At 46.2% G+C, this 17,744-nt stretch overlaps 1 protein-coding gene across 1 annotated transcript; it reads right to left on the bottom strand.

Annotated features, from left to right (window-relative positions):
• Window positions 1-428: 428 nt before the first annotated feature.
• Window positions 429-16,384, bottom strand: LOC113430048 (asialoglycoprotein receptor 1-like). The gene is made up of 8 exons (XM_087947630.1): window positions 16,311-16,384; window positions 13,175-13,302; window positions 12,153-12,248; window positions 9,542-9,613; window positions 9,334-9,442; window positions 8,322-8,463; window positions 7,376-7,482; window positions 429-1,719 (listed from the first exon to the last, which is right to left on the bottom strand). The coding sequence occupies exons 2-8, from the start codon at window positions 13,296-13,298 to the stop codon at window positions 1,596-1,598; spliced, it is 774 nt and encodes a 257-aa protein (XP_087803756.1). The 5' UTR covers window positions 13,299-13,302; window positions 16,311-16,384; the 3' UTR covers window positions 429-1,595.
• Between the last annotated feature and the right edge of the window lie 1,360 nt (window positions 16,385-17,744).

Genomic DNA, 17,744 nt, shown 5'->3' with positions numbered 1-17,744 from the left:
TGGAAGAAATCACAAAGGAACAAATGGAATTAAAACCAGAATTGTTCTTATTAGGATCATTTAAGGAAAAATATGCTAGAAATGTAAAATATGTAACATTACACATACTGACTGCGGCCAGACTGGCATATGCCTAATGTGGGAAACAGTCTTATACTCCTCCAGACGAAATCGTAATCCAGAAGATAATGAGTTGTGCGGAAATGGATAAATTAACTCTAGCCTTAAAGGACAAAGAATTATCAATATTTGGGAACATTGGTATGAATGGATTGAGTGAGGACAGGGTGTGTAATAAAGAGTAAAAGAAGACGAACGCTAGTGGTAGTAAATATATATAAGCATAATATAGTAGTTGTAAATACAGCACAATATAATTACAATTATAGTTACAAATAGTAACTATAGTTACAAATGAAGAATCACCATTTGTCATTGTTGAAGATCTTTTAATCTGTTTTATGTTGTTTGTTTTGTTTTAATTGATAAAGTTAATAAAGTTTGTTTTAAAAAAAAATTTTTGAATCCCACCACGGTAGGCAGGCAGGTAGATAGGTAGGTAGGTAGATAGATAGATAGATAGATAGATAGATAGATAGATAGATAGATAGATAGATGATAGATAGATAGATAGATAGATAGATAGATAGATAGATAGATAGATAGATAGATAGACAGACATTCAGGATGGATGGATGGATGATAAAATGAATAGATGGATGGATGAAAGGATAGACAGAAGTAGATACTGTTCATGATTGAAAGAGATAGATGATACTGCAGATGAGATAGATGGATGATAGATTGATATAGATAGGGTAGGTAGGTAGATAGATAGATGATAGACACAGGATGGATGGATAGATGGATAGATGGATGGGTGATAATTGATAAATAGGCATAGATAATAGAGATAGATGATAGATAGAGGTACTGTAAATGATTGATAGAGAGTTGATACTGTAGATGAGATAAATGGATGATTGATATAGATAGGGTAGGTAGGTAGGTAGGTAGGTAGATGATAGATAGATAGGATGGATGGATGGATAGATGAATGGGTGATAAATGAATTGGTAAATAGGTATAGATGATATAGATGACAGATAGAGGTACTGTAAATGATTGATAGGGATGATAGATGAGATAGATGGATGATAGATCGATATAGATATGGTAGATAGATAGATAGATAGATAGATAGATAGATAGATAGATAGATAGATAGATAGATAGATAGATAGATAGATAAGATACTGTACATGATTAAGAGATAGATGAAAGATAGATGATAGATTGATATAGATAGATGAGATGGAGAGATAGAGAGAGAAAGAGATAATAGACAATAGACACAGGATGGATGGGTGGATGGATGGATGATATAATGAATGGATGGGTGGATGGATAGGTGGATAGCTGGATAGATGAGATAGATAGATGGCCCTTCTTGTGAACCGATGAAAACTGCCCGCCTTGCCCCGCTCGCCCAGCATCCAGAGGGGGAAAAAAAAGGCCAATTCCACCGTCGCGGGTTTTGTCTGATGGTCCGTTTTATTCGCTCCCGGGAGGTTGAACTGGATGACCTCAGGGGCTCACTGCTGCTTTTCGCACACCCACTTCATTTGGACCATGCACAAATTGCTGGTCCACAATCCATCTCGATACACCTGGGTGCAAAACGAGCCATCCTGGATCGGTTGGTGGGGCCGCCAGTCGCTGGAAAGGGGTGAAAGCAGGAGAGGGCGGGTCAGCCCAGGGGTGTTAGGGAGGATGGATGGGTGGATGGATGGATAGAGAGAGAGAGAGAGAGAGAGCTACTCTACATGATTAATAGAGAAAGAGACGAGAGATAGACAGATTGATATCGATAGATGAGAGAGAGAGAGAGATAATAGATAGGATGGATGGATGGATGATAAAATGAATGGATGGGTGGATGGATAGGTAGATAGGTAGATAGCTAGATAGCTAGCTAGCTAGCTAGCTAGATAGATAGATAGATAGATAGATAGATAGATAGATAGATAGATAGATAGATAGATAGATAGATAGATAGATAGATAAAGATACTGTACATCATTAAGATAGGTGAGAGATAGATGATAGATTGATATAGATAGATGAGATAGAGAGGTAGAGAGAGAAAGAGATAATAGGATGGATGGATGGATGAAATGATGGATGGATGGATGGATAGATAGATAGATAGATAGATAGATAGATAGATAGATAGATAGATAGATAGATAAGATACTGTACATGATTAAGAGAGATGAGAGATGAGAGATTTATATAGATAGATGTGTGTGTGAGAGAGATAATAGAGGATGGATGGATGGATGATACAATGAATGGATAGGTAGGTAGGTAGCTGGATAGATTAGATAGATAGATAGATAGATAGATAGATAGATAGATAGATAGATAGATAGATAGATAGATAGATAGATAGATAGATAGATAGATAGATAGATTGATAGATTGATAGATTGATTAGATAGATAGATGCATAGATAGATAGATGCATAGATAGATAGATAAGATACTGTACATGATTAAGAGAGAGATGAAAGATGAGAGATTGATATAGATAGATGAGATAGAGAGGTAGAGAGAAAGAGATAATAGACAGGATGGATGGATGAATGAAAGGATGGATAGATAGATAGATAGATAGATAGATAGATAGATAGATAGATAGATACTGTACATGATTAATAGAGAGATGAGAGATAGATTGATATAGATAGATGTGTGTGTGTGAGAGAGATAATAGAATGGATGGATGGATGATAAAATGAATGGATGGGTGGATGTATAGGTAGGTCGGTAGATAGCGGGATAGATAGCTGGATAGATAGATAGATAGATAGATAGATAGATAGATAGATAGATAGATAGATAGATAAGATACTGTACATGAATAAGAGATAAATTAAAGATAGATGATAGATTGATATAGATAGATGAGATAGAGAGATAGAGAGAGATTATAGACACAGGATGGATGGATGAATGAAAGGATGGATGGATGGATGGATATATCTATATATAGATAGATGATAGATAGATAGATAGATAGATAGATAGATAGATAGTGTACATGATTAATAGAGAGTTGAGAGATAGATGATAGATTGATATAGATAGATGTGTGTGTGAGAGAGAGATAATAGACAGGATGGATCTATGGATGATAAAATGAATAGACGGGTGGATGGATAAGTAGGTAGGTAGATAGCTGGATAGATAGGTAGGTAGGTAGATGATAGATAGATAGATAGATAGATAGATAGATAGATAGATAGATAGATAAGATACTGTACATCATTAAGATAGATGAGAGATAGATGATAGATTGATATAGATAGATGAGATAGAGAAAGAGATAATAGACACAGAATGGTTGGGTGGATGAAAGGATGGATAGATAGATACGGTACATGATTAATAGTGTTAGGTAGGTAGGTAGATGGATGGATGATAGACAGGATGGATGGATGGATAATAAAATGAATTGTTAAATAGGCATAGATGATAGAGATAGGTACTGTAAATGATTGATAGAGATAGATGATAGATCAGATAGATAATAGATAGCTACTGTACATGATTAATAGAGATAGATGATAGATGAAAGATAGATGATAGATTGGGTAGATGAAATAGAGAGAGGGAGAGATAATCGAGACAGGATGGATGGATTAAAGGATAGATAGAGATAGATACTGTTCATGATTGATAGTGATAGTTGATACTGTGGGTAAGATAGATGGATGATAAATTGATATAGATGCTCTAGGTAAGTAGGTAGATGATAGGCACAGGGTGGATGGATGGATAGATGGATGGGTGATAAATGAATTGATAAATAGGCATAGATAATAAATAGAGAGATGATAGAGGTACTGTAAATGAAAGATAGATGATAGATGAGAAAAATGGGTGATAGATCGATATAGATACAGTAGATAGATAAGATAGAGAATAGACAGGATGGATGGATGGATGATAAAATGGAAGGATGAAAGGATGGATAGATAGACAGACAGAGACAGACAGACAGGATGGATGGATGATAGGATGGATGGATGGATGGATAAAATGATTGATAAATAGGCATAGATAGATACTGTAAATGATTAATAGAGATGGATGACAGACAGACAGATATGTATAGATGAATGAATGGCTGCCACCCAGAGTCACCAAGAATCAGTTAGGGGGGGCCATATATACGTTTCCTTAATAAATAAATAAGACACCATGTGCTGCAACCCCCCCCTCCCCCAAAGGTGGAACGAAGCCATTGGTGCGAAGGCCCTGCCCGGGGGGGGGGGGGTCCCAGGTGGGACCCCACCGGCCAGCTAAGCAGGCCCTTTTGGTGAACCCATGGAAGCTGCCCCGCTGGCCCAGCATCCAGAGGGGGCGGAAAAAGGCCAATTTTGACCATTGTGGGGTTTTTTGTTTTGTCTCACGGTCGGTTTTATTCGCTCCCCGGGGTATAGCTGGATGACCTCGGGGGGCCTCACTGCTGCTTTTCGCACACCCAGTTCAGATGGGCCGAGCAGAAGGTGCTGCTCCACAAACCGTCTCTCTACATCCCGCCAGTCATTGGAAAGGGTGGGGGGTCAGCCCAGGGACGGAGGGAGACAAATACACACACCCTTCGGTGGCTGGGGAAGGGGCACCCTGAGATCATTTAGTTCAACCCCCGGCCGGCGGCAATTCCCCCCCTCCGATTTAGAGCAATGGGAATTGCAGGGTCAGAAGTGAGGCGGCGTTGCCTAACCTGGGGAATTGTCCTTGCTCTAATGGAATGTTGGCTGAGGAATTCTGGGAGTTGAAGTCCGGATATCTTAAAGGGAATTCTGGGAGTTGAAGTCCGGATATCTTAAAGGGAATTCTGGGAGTTGAAATCCGGATATCTTAAAGGGAATTCTGGGAGTTGAAGTCCGGATATCTTAAAGGGAATTCTGGGAGTTGAAGTCCGGATATCTTAAAGGGAATTCTGGGAGTTGAAGTCCGGATATCTTAAAGGGAATTCTGGGAGTTGAAATCCGGATATCTTAAAGGGAATTCTGGGAGTTGAAGTCCGGATATCTTAAAGGGAATTCTGGGAGTTGAAGTCCGGATATCTTAAAGGGAATTCTGGGAGTTGAAGTCCGGATATCTTAAAGGGAATTCTGGGAGTTGAAGTCCGGATATCTTAAAGGAATTCTGGGAGTTGAAGTCCGGATATCTTAAAGGGAATTCTGGGAGTTGAAATCCGGATATCTTAAAGGGAATTCTGGGAGTTGAAATCCGGATATCTTAAAGGGAATTCTGGGAGTTGAAATCCGGATATCTTAAAGGAATTCTGGGAGTTGAAATCCGGATATCTTAAAGGGAATTCTGGGAGTTGAAATCCGGATATCTTAAAGGGAATTCTGGGAGTTGAAATCCGGATATCTTAAAGGGAATTCTGGGAGTTGAAGTCCGGATATCTTAAAGGGAATTCTGGGAATTGAAGTCCGGATATCTTAAAGGGAATTCTGGGAGTTGAAATCCGGATATCTTAAAGGGAATTCTGGGAGTTGAAATCCGGATATCTTAAAGGGAATTCTGGGAGTTGAAATCCGGATATCTTAAAGGGAATTCTGGGAGTTGAAATCCGGATATCTTAAAGGGAATTCTGGGAGTTGAAGTCCGGATATCTTAAAGGGAATTCTGGGAATTGAAGTCCGGATATCTTAAAGGGAATTCTGGGAGTTGAAATCCGGATATCTTAAAGGGAATTCTGAGAGTTGAAGTCCGGATATCTTAAAGGGAATTCTGGGAGTTGAAGTCCGGATATCTTAAAGGGAATTCTGGGAGTTGAAATCCGGATATCTTAAAGGGAATTCTGGGAGTTGAAGTCCGGATATCTTAAAGGGAATTCTGGGAGTTGAAGTCCTGATATCTTAAAGGGAATTCTGGGAGTTGAAATCCGGATATCTTAAAGGGAATTCTGGGAGTTGAAATCCGGATATCTTAAAGGGAATTCTGGGAGTTGAAATCTGGATATCTTAAAGGGAATTCTGGGAGTTGAAGTCCGGATATCTTAAAGGGAATTCTGGGAGTTGAAGTCCTGATATCTTAAAGGGAATTCTGGGAGTTGAAATCCGGATATCTTAAAGGGAATTCTGGGAGTTGAAATCCGGATATCTTAAAGGGAATTCTGGGAGTTGAAGTCCGGATATCTTAAAGGGAATTCTGGGAGTTGAAATCCGGATATCTTAAAGGGAATTCTGGGAGTTGAAGTCCGGATATCTTAAAGGGAATTCTGGGAGTTGAAGTCCTGATATCTTAAAGGGAATTCTGGGAGTTGAAATCCGGATATCTTAAAGGGAATTCTGGGAGTTGAAATCCGGATATCTTAAAGGAAATTCTGGGAGTTGAAATCCGGATATCTTAAAGGGAATTCTGGGAGTTGAAGTCCGGATATCTTAAAGGGAATTCTGGGAGTTGAAGTCCGGATATCTTAAAGGGAATTCTGGGAGTTGAAGTCCGGATATCTTAAAGGGAATTCTGGGAGTTGAAATCCGGATATCTTAAAGGGAATTCTGGGAGTTGAAATCCGGATATCTTAAAGGGAATTCTGGGAGTTGAAGTCCGGATATCTTAAAGGGAATTTTGGGAGTTGAAATCCGGATATCTTAAAGGGAATTTTGGGAGTTGAAATCCGGATATCTTAAAGGGAATTCTGGGAGTTGAAAGCCGGATATCTTAAAGGGAATTTTGGGAGTTGAAGTCCGGATATCTTAAAGGGAATTCTGGGAGTTGAAGTCCGAATATCTTAAAGGGAATTCTGGGAGTTGAAATCCGGATATCTTAAAGGGAATTCTGGGAGTTGAAATCCGGATATCTTAAAGGGAATTCTGGGTGTTGAAGTCCGAATATCTTAAAGGGAATTCTGGGAGTTGAAGTCCGAATATCTTAAAGGGAATTCTGGGAGTTGAAATCCGGATATCTTAAAGGGAATTCTGGGAGTTGAAATCCGGATATCTTAAAGGGAATTCTGGGAGTTGAAGACCAGGCAACTTAAAGGGAATTCTGGGAATTGAAGCCCGGGAATATTAAATCAAGGAATTCTGGGAACTGAAGTCGAGGCAACGAATCCCACCAACCCTCTGTTTCCAGGAGGTCAATGAGGGGAGGAGGACGAGTGTGCAAGTAGATGAGTGTGCAAACCCCAAGCCAACAGGCAGCCTGGAGGGGGACTTGCACAGACTGCGAAGGGCGCCTGGAAACACCTGGAGGGCACCTGGTTGCAGAAGCCCAATCCCAGGGAGGGGGAACCAGGGGGAGAGAGAGATAGAGAGAGAGACCAATGGGGGTGGGGAAGACTCACATCCTTCGCACCGTGTAGGGGGTCTCGTCCACCCACTTCCACACCTGCCCGTTGTACTTCAGGCCAATCCAAGCGTCATGGGGTTTGGTGACCCGTAACACAAATTGCTATGCCGAGAGAGAGAGAGAGGAGGGGGAGAAAACAACAGCAGAACAAGTATGAGCAGGACACCCAGGGTAGGGAGAGATTAACAGAGTGGGAAGGGACCTTGGAGGTCATCTAGTCCAACCCCCTTCCGCCCTCAAATACTGGAAGGCTGCTCTCCTGCCTCCCCTGGTCCTTTTGTTCCTTAAAATCAGATGAACAGAGTTGGAAGGGACCTTGTAGGTCATCTAGTCCAACCCCAAGCCCTCAACTATTGGAAGGCTGCTCTCCTGTCTCCCCTGGTCCTTTTGTTCATTAAAATCAGATGAAAGTCAGATGAACAGAGTTGGAAGGGACCTTGGAGGTCATCTAGTCCAACCCCCCGCCCTCAAATACTGGAAGACAGCTCTCCTGTCTCCCTGGTCCTTTTGTTCATTAAAATCAGATTAAAGTCAATTAACAGTCTCAGAAGGGACTTTGTAGGTCATCTAGTCCACCCCACCCCACCCCCGCCCTCAGATATTGGAAGGCGGCTCTCCTGCCTCCACCCTGGTCCTTCTTCTCTTCCCTAGACTAGCCAGGCCCAGCTCCTGCAACCGTTCATCGAATGTTTGAGCCTCCAGTCCTCTCATCATCCGGGTTGCTCTTCTCTGCACCTTTTTTCTAGAGTCTCAACATCCCGTTCATAAGTGTGGTGACCAAAACTGGATGCAGCTACTCCAGGGGTGGCCTTACGAAGGCTTTACACAGTGGTATTAGCACCCTCCCTTCATCTGGATTGTCCTCCCTCTGTCTCGGCCTTCCGCCTTAGCCTGTCCCCGCCATCTCCCTCTCCGACGAATGGGGACATCGAGGCACTGACCGATTCTAAGTAGCTGGTGATGATCACCAGGTGGGCATTCTTCTCTTCGCAGTCCTCTTTGGCTTCGGTCCAGGGCCTCTCCTGGGAGGAGAGCCAGTAGCAGCTCTGCGCGAAGGCGTGCCAGCCTTTGGGGCAGCATGCGCTCCCGGCCCTTGGGGAAAGGATGGGGAACTCCGTTGCGGATGGGACCGGAAACCCCCCATTTCCCGGGGCGGGGCAGACAGACGTTCATCCGCGATATCAGCAGTCCTTGGCTTACAGAGTTCGCTTAGTGGCCGCTCGAAGCGACGACGGCCAACGTTGCGCTTCGCCATGGGAATTTTGAGCTCGGTTGTGGTCGTCAGTTGGAAGGGACCTTGTAGGTCATCTAGTCAACCCCACCCCCCACCCTCAAATATTGGAAGGCTGCTCTCCTGTCTCCCCTGGTCCTTTTGTTCATTAAAACCAGATGAAAAGAGTTGGAAGGGACCTTGTAGGTCATCTACTCCAGCCCCCATCCTCCCAAGTGGGAGACCCTACACCATTTTTGACAGAAGGCGGTCCAGTCTCTTCTTGAAAGCTTCCAGGGATGAAACTGCCACAACTCCATTACCAACGAGAGTCTTCCTTAACAGATTAACAGGGTCAGAAGTTGGAAGGGACCTTGTAGGTCATCTAGACCAACCCCCACTCCCCCTGCCCAACCCCACACCATTTCTGACAGGTGGGCAGGCCTGTCTCTTGCTTGAAAGCCTCCAAGGGATGAAGCTTCTACAACCTCCATCACCAATGAGAGTCATCCTTAACAGAGTCGGTTGGAAGGGACCCTGGAGGTCATCTAGCCCAACCCCCCTCCTCCCAAGCGGGAGACCCTACACCATTTCTGACAGAGGGCAGCCCAGTCTCTTTGCTGCCTGTGCAATGAAGAGGACACTGGATTGGGAAGGTCCCACCCCACCCCACCCTCTCCACGGCTGGCACGCACACACACACACACACACACACACACACACACACACACACACACACACACCAAAAACCAAGCTCACCTGTCCGCTTGTGTTTTATGTCTTCCAAATCACAGTTCAGTTTCTGGAAACTCCCTTGAAGTTTCTTGATCTGGTCCAGGAAATGGGACTTCACTGGAAGTGGAGAAAAGGGGAAGGGCTCCTGGTTGGGCTTAACTCCTGTCTCCTGAACAGGTGGGCTTTTCAACCCCTCCCTACACCCCCCCAATTTACCGTCCGTGACTTCTTCAGTGAGGTGTTTTACGGCGCGGTCGACCAAATTGATCATTTGGAAATGCTTGGTGTCTAGGAAAGAAGTCGACAAATCAGAGCGCTATTTCTCAACCCGATCGGCAGGCCATTTTAAGCCGCATGAACTTCCAGCGCCCAGAATAACCTATTCAGAATGGTTGGCTGAGGAATTCTGGGAGTTGAAGTCCACCCACCTCGGGTTAGAGCTGGGCTCTCCAAGCCTGGCCCCTTTAAGACTCGTGGACTTCAATTCCCAGAAATCCCCATTCAGCCATGATGAGAGAGTAAGCAGGGAGAAGGCAGAGGAAGGGATGACAAGAGAGGAAGCAGGCAGAATGCAGAGAAAGGATGACAAGAGAGGAAGCAGGCAGAAGGCAGAGGAAGGGATGACAAGAGAGTAAGCAAGCAGAAGGCAGAGGAAGGGATGACAAGAGAGTAAGCAGGCAGAAGGCAGAGAAAGGGATGACAAGAGAGTAAGGCAGAACGCCGAGAAAGGGATGACAAGACAGTAAGCAGGCAGAAGGCAGAGAAAGGGATGACAAGAGAGTAAGCAGGCGGATTGCAGAGGAAGGGATGATAAGAGAGTAAGCAGGTGGATTGTAGAGGAAGGGATGACAAGAGAGTAAGCAGGAGAATTGCAGAGAAAGGGATGACAAGAGAGTAAGGCAGAAGGCAGAGGAAGGGATGACGAGAGTAAGCAGGCAGAAGGCAGAGGAAGGGATGACAAGAGAGTAAGCAGGCAGAATGCAGAGGAAGAAGGCAGAGGAAGGGATGACAAGAGTAAGCAGGCAGAAGGCAGAGGAAGGGATGACAAGAGAGTAAGCAGGCGGATTACAGAGGAAGGGATGATGAGAGTAAGCAGGCAGAATGCAGAGGAAGATATGACAAAAGAGTAAGGAGGCAGATTGCAGAGAAAGGGATGACGAGAGTAAGCAGGCAGAATGCAGAGAAAGGGATGACAACAGAGTAAGCAGGCAGAAGGCAGAGAAAGGGATGATAAGAGAGTAAGCAGGCAGATTGTAGAGGAAGGGATGACAAGAGAGTAAGCAGGCAGAAGGCAGAGAAAGAGATGACGAGAGTAAGGTGGATTCCAGAGGAAGGGATGACAAGAGAGTAAGCAGGCAGAAGGCAGTGGAAGGGATGACAGAGTAAGCAGGCAGAAGGCAGAGGAAGGGATGACAAGAGAGGAAGCAGGCAGAAGGCAGAGGAAGGGATGACAAGAGAGTAAGCAGGCAGAAGGCAGAGAAAGGGATGACAAGAGAGTAAGGCAGAACGCCGAGAAAGGGTTGACAAGCGAGTAAACAGGCAGATTGCAGAGGAAGGGATGACAAGAGAGTAAGCAGGAAGAATGCAGAGGAAGGGATGACAAGAGAGTAAGCAGGCAGAAGGCAGAGGAAGGGATGACAAGAGAGTAAGCAGGCAGAAGGCAGAGGAAGGGATGACAAGAGAGTAAGCAGGCAGAAGGCAGAGGAAGAAGGCAGAGGAAGGGATGACAAGAGAGTAAGCAGGCAGAAGGCAGAGGAAGGGATGACAAGAGAGTAAGCAGGCAGAAGGCAGAGAAAGGGACGATAAGAGAGTTAGCAGGCGGATTGCAGAGGAAGGGATGACAAGAGAGTAAGCAGGAGAATTGCAGAGAAAGGGATGACAAGAGAGTAAGCAGGCAGAAGGCAGAGGAAGGGATGACAAGAGAGTAAGCAGGCAGAAGGCAGAGGAAGGGATGACAAGAGAGTAAGCAGGCAGAATGCAGAGGAAGGGATGACAGAGTAAGCAGGCAGAATGCAGAGAAAGGGATGACAAGAGAGTAAGCAGAAGGCAGATTGCAGAGGAAGGGATGACAAGAGTGTAAGCAGGCAGAATGCAGAGAAAGGGATGACGAGAGTAAGCAGAAGGCAGATTGCAGAGAAAGGGATGACAAGAGAGTAAGCAGAAGGCAGATTGCAGAGGAAGGGATGACAGAGTAAGCAGGCAGAATGCAGAGAAAGGGATGACAAGAGAGTAAGCAGAAGGCAGATTGCAGAGGAAGGGATGACAAGAGAGAAAGCAGGCAGATTGCAGAGGAAGGGATGACAAGAGAGTAAGCAGGCAGATTGCAGAGAAAGGGATGACAAGATTAAGCAGGCAGTTTGCAGAGGAAGGGATGACAAGAGGGTAAACAGGCAGATTGCAGAGGAAGGGATGACAAGAGAGTAAGCAGGCAGAATGCAGAGAAAGGGATGACGAGAGTAAGCAGAAGGCAGATTGCAGAGAAAGGGATGACAAGAGAGTAAGCAGAAGGCAGATTGCAGAGGAAGGGATGGCGAGAGAGTAAGCAGGCAGATTGCAGAGAAAAAGATGATAAGAGTCAGCAGGCATAGAGTTGAAGTCTTAGTGAAGCTGGCTGGGGAATTCTGGGAGTTGAAGTCCAGAAGTCTTAATGTGGGCAAGGTTGGAGACCCTTCGGTTAGAAAGCGATTCTCGAAAGTGCCCCCCAATCTCAGGCCGTGCCACTCCACAGCAAATGCACTCCTTCTGCAACCCCACACAATTGCTGTAAAGAAAACCAAGAGATTTTGCTGGCCATTTTCATCCCCTAATCTGGGGTTTGGGGACTCACCCTTTTTTTCCAAAGCCTCTAATTCCATGGCCAGGGTGTGATTGCTGGTTTTCACATCTTCTTGCATCATCCACAAAGTTGCGGAGTATTTGCGCCCTGGGGAGAAGGAGCAGATTTCTGGCTGACTTCTTTGAACCCATGTCCGTGCCTCTGCGTAGCTGCATCTTGGGGGTCACTTTACAGGTTTCTGCACCTCACCCAGTTCTGGCCCCTTTTCAGTCCTTCTTTTCTGGCACGCTTTTAAGTAATGTTGTGTTATGTAGTGTGTTTTGCAGCCATTGACTGGAAGAATTCTAAGAAGAGACTGGACAGTTTCTTGTCCAAAACGGTATAAGGTCTCCTGCTTGAGCCGGTGGTTGGACTAGAAGACCTCCCAAGGCCCTTTCCAACTCTGTTCTGATTGATTGACCTGCTGCAGTTGAGCAGTTAAGCATTAAAGCACATGGTGAGTGTACTTTTTGTTTGATCTATGGTGCTACCGTGTTTCCTAGAAAATAAGTCAGAGCCTTATTTTCTTTAGACCCCTGAAAAAAAGGCATGGTCGTCTTTTTGAGGGGTGTCTTAATTCCCCTCCCCCCATGCACCTCGCCTAGCCACCGGGCTGCTTCTATCATATCTGAAAGGAACACCCCACGGGCACCCTTGCCTCTCCACCGAAATGCTTCTTTAGTAGCTGAAAGGAGGAAAACATGGGAATCTCGGTTGTCCCTGACCTCATTCCCAAAGAAGCTCACTTCATGCCATATCCCAAAATCCCTTCAGCGTGTACGCTAGCTAAACTCTTTATGCAGCACATATACAGGCTCCATGGCGCTCCCGAGTGGAGCACCTCGGAGTTCAATTCACCTCTCAATTTTGTCAAGAGTTCCATAGGAGGCTGAGCACCATGCAAGGACTTGTCTCCTTCCATCACCCACCGACAAATGGAGGCTGCGAATGAGTGAATTGTGTCATAGAACAATAACCTCCGATGTTAGGTTAACTACCAGCAAGGCAATAACCCACTCGCATTTCCTACTCACCCACGAAGCCCAAGACGACAAGGGAGAGGGTAACCAGAGCCAGAAGTCCCATCAGGATGAAGATGACCCGCCGGCCGGAGCAAACGCGTTGTCGCCAGGAATCCTGGTGGGCAAACCCCTCCATGGCTGGAGGGGAACACAGAACCAAAGATCTCTGTTGAATCTTGGCCAACGACTTCCAATCGGGGTGGGATTCAAAAATTTTAACAACCTGTTCTGTGGGTGTGGCCTAATTTGTGGGTGTGGCTTGGTGGTCTCGTGACTGGATGGGCGTGGCTTGTATGTAAATAGTGTAAATATTTAATTTTTTATTTAAAAAAGAGCAACTTTTACCCAAAAGCAGGCAAAGCAGGCAGACAGGTTGAGTTGCTCTCAGAATCACAGAATCACCGAGAGATCTATCTTTCTGCAATCTGCTAGCTGAGTCTGTCACATAAAATTTGCTTGCAAGCAAACTCATAACATTTGATAGCAAACAAACTCACAAATTAAATCACAATACACCATGTATGTAAATATTGATTTTTTATTTTATTTTTAAAAAGAGCAACTTTTACCCAAAAGCAGGCAAACAGGCAGGCAGGTTGAATTGCTCACAGAATCACAGATTTGCTTGGAAATCTACCTTTCTGGAATCGGCTACCTGAGTCTGCACTGAAAAATAGGAGGTTCAGTCCTAAGGAAGGTTCAGCTCTGCTTTTAGATTAGCTAGAAAGCAAGAAATCCAACAGTTTCCCGCTTCCTAGCTAATCTAAATCTCCTGGCACAGGAGAACAGCTGACGGTCGGGGGAAGGGAAAAATAGCAATTTAGCAGGTAAGTTTGATGGCGGGCATGCCAGGTAAGGAATGAGGGGGAGGGGAGGGGCCAGCCAGTGGTGCAATCTTCCAGTTCTCCGAACTGGGCAGAACCATAACAACCGGTTCTATAGAACTGGTCCGACCAGGTAGAATCCCACCCATACTTCTAATCATGTAATACTCCGGTCTTGTGCGTATGAGAGAGAACTGTGTTAAGAACACCCGTTGGAGGAGAAAACCCAATGCTCAACATACCTGTGATGACCCAAAGGGGTGTGGCACAAAGGCATCCAGTTAAATAAGCAAGAAGCATCCCTTTAATTATCCCCAACTTTGCCCCCCAGTGTCCAGGTTACCTTTGGGCTGGAGAAGAAAAAAAATCTCTTCCCAAGAACAGTCCTCTAAGTGGAGGAAATTCCATCCGAAAACGAAGTTACGTACAAACGGTAACACAAGATCCACGCGGCAGGAATTAACTGGACAGGGCAGGAGAAGGAACTGCAGCCTTGAAAGGCCAGCAAAACACATACCACCGGGAAGAGGCCAGAAACCCAGAGAAGCCTCGACAATACCAGATAATTCATGATTTGCCCTCTTTTATACAGTGTTCCCAGCTGCAGCTAATGAGGGGAATCAGGGCCCTTTCCTCCCCCCTAAGCCAGCCAACCCCTGTTGCTCCCTTCTCCATTCCTTCCTGCGTGCCCTAGGACAGTGGTTGCCAACCAGTGGGCCGTGAGAAAGCTTTAGCGGTCCGCAGAGAAACGTCACACACACCTCCAAAGCAATTAACCCAGGCTGCACGGGAACACAAGGCTGCGACACTCACATGCCCTTCAGGACACAAGGCTTGCGTCGCTTGCATTGTGCACAACACAAGGTAGTGAGGGGAGGGGGAAAGGGCCCCATTCCCTCCACACGCCTGGCCTGGCCACCGGGCTGCTTCTTTCCGCTTCTTTCTTCTTCTGCTTTTGGCTGCACGCAAGGAAAGCAGCCAAAGTCTTTCTTTCTCTCCCCCAAGAAACGAGTCTTTGGCACTCTGAAAGTCCTTCTGCTCCAAGAGGCTGTGCCGGTGCCACAAGTCTCATTTCTGGTGGAGTTTGGGGTAGAGAAAGAAAGAATTCTGCGACTTCTGCTGTTTTCCTTGCATGCAGCCAAAGTCTCTCCTCTCTCTCTCTCTCTCCCTCCCTCTCTCCCGCTGAGAACGGAGCTGGAGACTGTATCCTTGCAATCCCAAATAAAGAACGATCGATCGGTAGGAAAATAGGGTGGGTATTTTTCCTGCAGACTGTTTTGGGGGATTTTCCCAGGGTCTCCGGTCCGCGGGATTTAGAATGATGAGTTTGGTGGTCCCTGAGGTCCAAAAGGTTGGCGACCCCTGGACTAGATGACCTCCAAAGTCCCTTCCATCCCTAGGTTTCTATGTTCTGGGGCAGGGGGGTTGGACTAAAAGACCACTAAGGTTCCTTTCCAACTCTGGTCTTTAGTTATTATTCTGTGAAACTAAGGAAGGAGTCAGGACACAATCGGAATAGAGGTAGAATCATCTCTCTGGCCATTTTGGGGAAGGGGTTTGGGGGAGGGAGAGCACATGCAAAATAAATGAAACAATGTGGCTTAATTTTCTTTTTTTCCTTCCTTCTTCCCTCCCCTCCCTCCCTCCCTTTCTTTCTTTCTTCCTCCCTCCCTCCCTCTCTTTCCTTCTTTTCCTTCTTCCTTCCTTCTTTCCTCCCCCACTCTCTCTCCCCTTTTCTTTCTTCCTCCTTCCCTCCCTCCCTCTCTCTCTTTTTCTTTACTTCCTTTTCTTCCTTCCTTCCTTCCTCCTTCCCTCCCTCCCTTTCATTCTTTCCTCCTCCCTCCCCCCTCTCTCTTTCTTCCTTTCCTTCCTTCCTCCTTCCCTCCCTCCCTTTCATTCTTTCCTCCTCCCTCCCCCTCTCTCTTTCTTCCTTTCCTTCCTTCCTCCTTCCCTCCCTCCCTTTCATTCTTTCCTCCTCCCTCCCCCTCTCTCTTTCTTCCTTTCCTTCCTTCCTCCCTTCCTTCCTTCCTCCTTCCTTCCTCCTTCCCTCCCTCCCTCCCTCCCTCTCTTTCTTTCCTTCCCTCCTTCCTTCCTTCCTTCCCTCCCTCTCTCTCTTTCTCTCTCTTTCTTTCCTTCCTTCCTTCCTCTTTCTTTCTTTCTTTTCGTTCCTCCCTCCCTCCCTCCCTTTCTTTCTTTCTTTCTTTCTTTCTTTCTTTCTTTCTTTCTTTCTTTCTTTCTTTCTTTCTTTCTTTCTTTCTTTCTTTCTTTCTTTCTTTCTTTCTTTCTTTCTTTCTTTCTTTCTTTCTTTCTTTCTTACCTTCCCTTCTTCTTTAGGATTCCTAGAGCCGGAGCTGTGGGTTTAGCCGTCTCTTCTGCAGCCGCTGTCACTGGATGCCCCATGCCAGCGATCTTTGGACTGTCAATAATAGCCTGCCTTGGCAGGAAGCGTGCCCTGGGGCTGGGGGTGGGGGTGGGGAGGCTTCGGATGGGGTGGAGGACTTTCAGCCAGGAGGTTGCTGTGCAATTCGTTTCCTCCCTTCTTTATTTACATCCTGTCTTTATAACTCTTTTATGAATAGCTCGAGGGGGCAAATATAACTAATACTCCTTTTTTGCTCATAATACAATAACTCTGTGGACTGAGGGAGAGGGACTGCCTTTCGTGCCTAAGGCGGGACTAGAACTCCCATTCTCCTGGGGATTGGCCCAAAGTCACCCAGCTGGCTTTCGTGCCTAAGGCGGGACTAGAACTCCCATTCTCCTGCTGATTGGCCCAAAGCCACCCAACTGGCTTTCCTGCCTAAGGCGGGACTAGAACTCCCATTCTCCTGGCGATTGGCCCAAAGTCACCCAGCTGGCTTTCGTGCCTAAGGCGGGACTAGAACTCCCATTCTCCTGGCGATTGGCCCAAAGTCACCCACCTGGCTTTCATGCCTAAGGCGGGACTAGAACTCCCATTCTCCTGCTGATTGGCCCAAAGCCACCCAGCTGGCTTTCGTGCCTAAGGCGGGACTAGAACTCCCATTCTCCTGGTGATTGGACCAAAGTCACCCACTTGGCTTTCATGCCTAAGGCGGGACTAGAACTCCCCATCTCCTGGTGATTGGCCCAAAGTCACCCAGCTGGCTTTCATGCCTAAGGCGGGACTAGAACTCCCATTCTCCTGCTGATTGACCCAAAGCCACCCAGCTGGCTTTCGTGCCTAAAGTGGGACTAGAACTCCCATTCTCCTGGTGATTGGCCCAAAGTCACCCAGCCAGCTTTCATGCCTAAGGCCTGACTAGAACTCCCATTCTCCTGGCGATTGGCCCAAAGTCACCCAGCTGGCTTTCGTGCCTAAGGCGGGACTAGAACTCCCATTCTCCTGGCGATTGGCCCAAAGTCACCCAGCTGGCTTTCGTGCCTAAGGCGGGACTAGAACTCCCATTCTCCTGGCGATTGGCCCAAAGTCACCCACCTGGCTTTCGTGCCTAAGGCGGGACTAGAACTCCCATTCTCCTGCTGATTGACCCAAAGCCACCCAGCTGGCTTTCGTGCCTAAGGCGGGACTAGAACTCCCATTCTCCTGGTGATTGGCTCAAAGTCACCCAGCTGGCTTTCGTGCCTAAGGCGGGACTAGAACTCCCCATCTCCTGGTGATTGGCCCAAAGTCACCCAGCTGGCTTTCATGCCTAAGGCGGGACTAGAACTCCCATTCTCCTGCTGATTGACCCAAAGCCACCCAGCTGGCTTTCGTGCCTAAAGTGGGACTAGAACTC

This window comes from Notechis scutatus, chromosome Z (genome assembly GCF_049901735.1).
Source record: "Notechis scutatus isolate UNSWTSFEM ecotype Mainland chromosome Z, rNotScu1.2, whole genome shotgun sequence".
Taxonomy (NCBI): Eukaryota; Metazoa; Chordata; class Lepidosauria; order Squamata; family Elapidae; genus Notechis; species Notechis scutatus.
Note: the sequence above shows the minus strand (reverse complement) of the source record. Positions and strands in the feature narration are given on the sequence as shown.

What these genes read in the sequence shown, in the direction of transcription:
- LOC113430048 (XM_087947630.1), bottom strand. Translation starts at nt 13,298, where the DNA reads ATGGAGGGGTTTGCCCACCAGGATTCCTGGCGACAACGCGTTTGCTCC. An exon ending in TGTCGTCTTGGGCTTCGTGG is followed by an intron (nt 12,249 to 13,174) that starts GTGAGTAGGAAA and finishes CCTTCTCCCCAG; the next exon opens with GGCGCAAATACTCCGCAACT. An exon ending in ACAGGTGAGCTTGGTTTTTG is followed by an intron (nt 8,464 to 9,333) that starts GTGTGTGTGTGT and finishes AAGGGCCGGGAG; the next exon opens with CGCATGCTGCCCCAAAGGCT.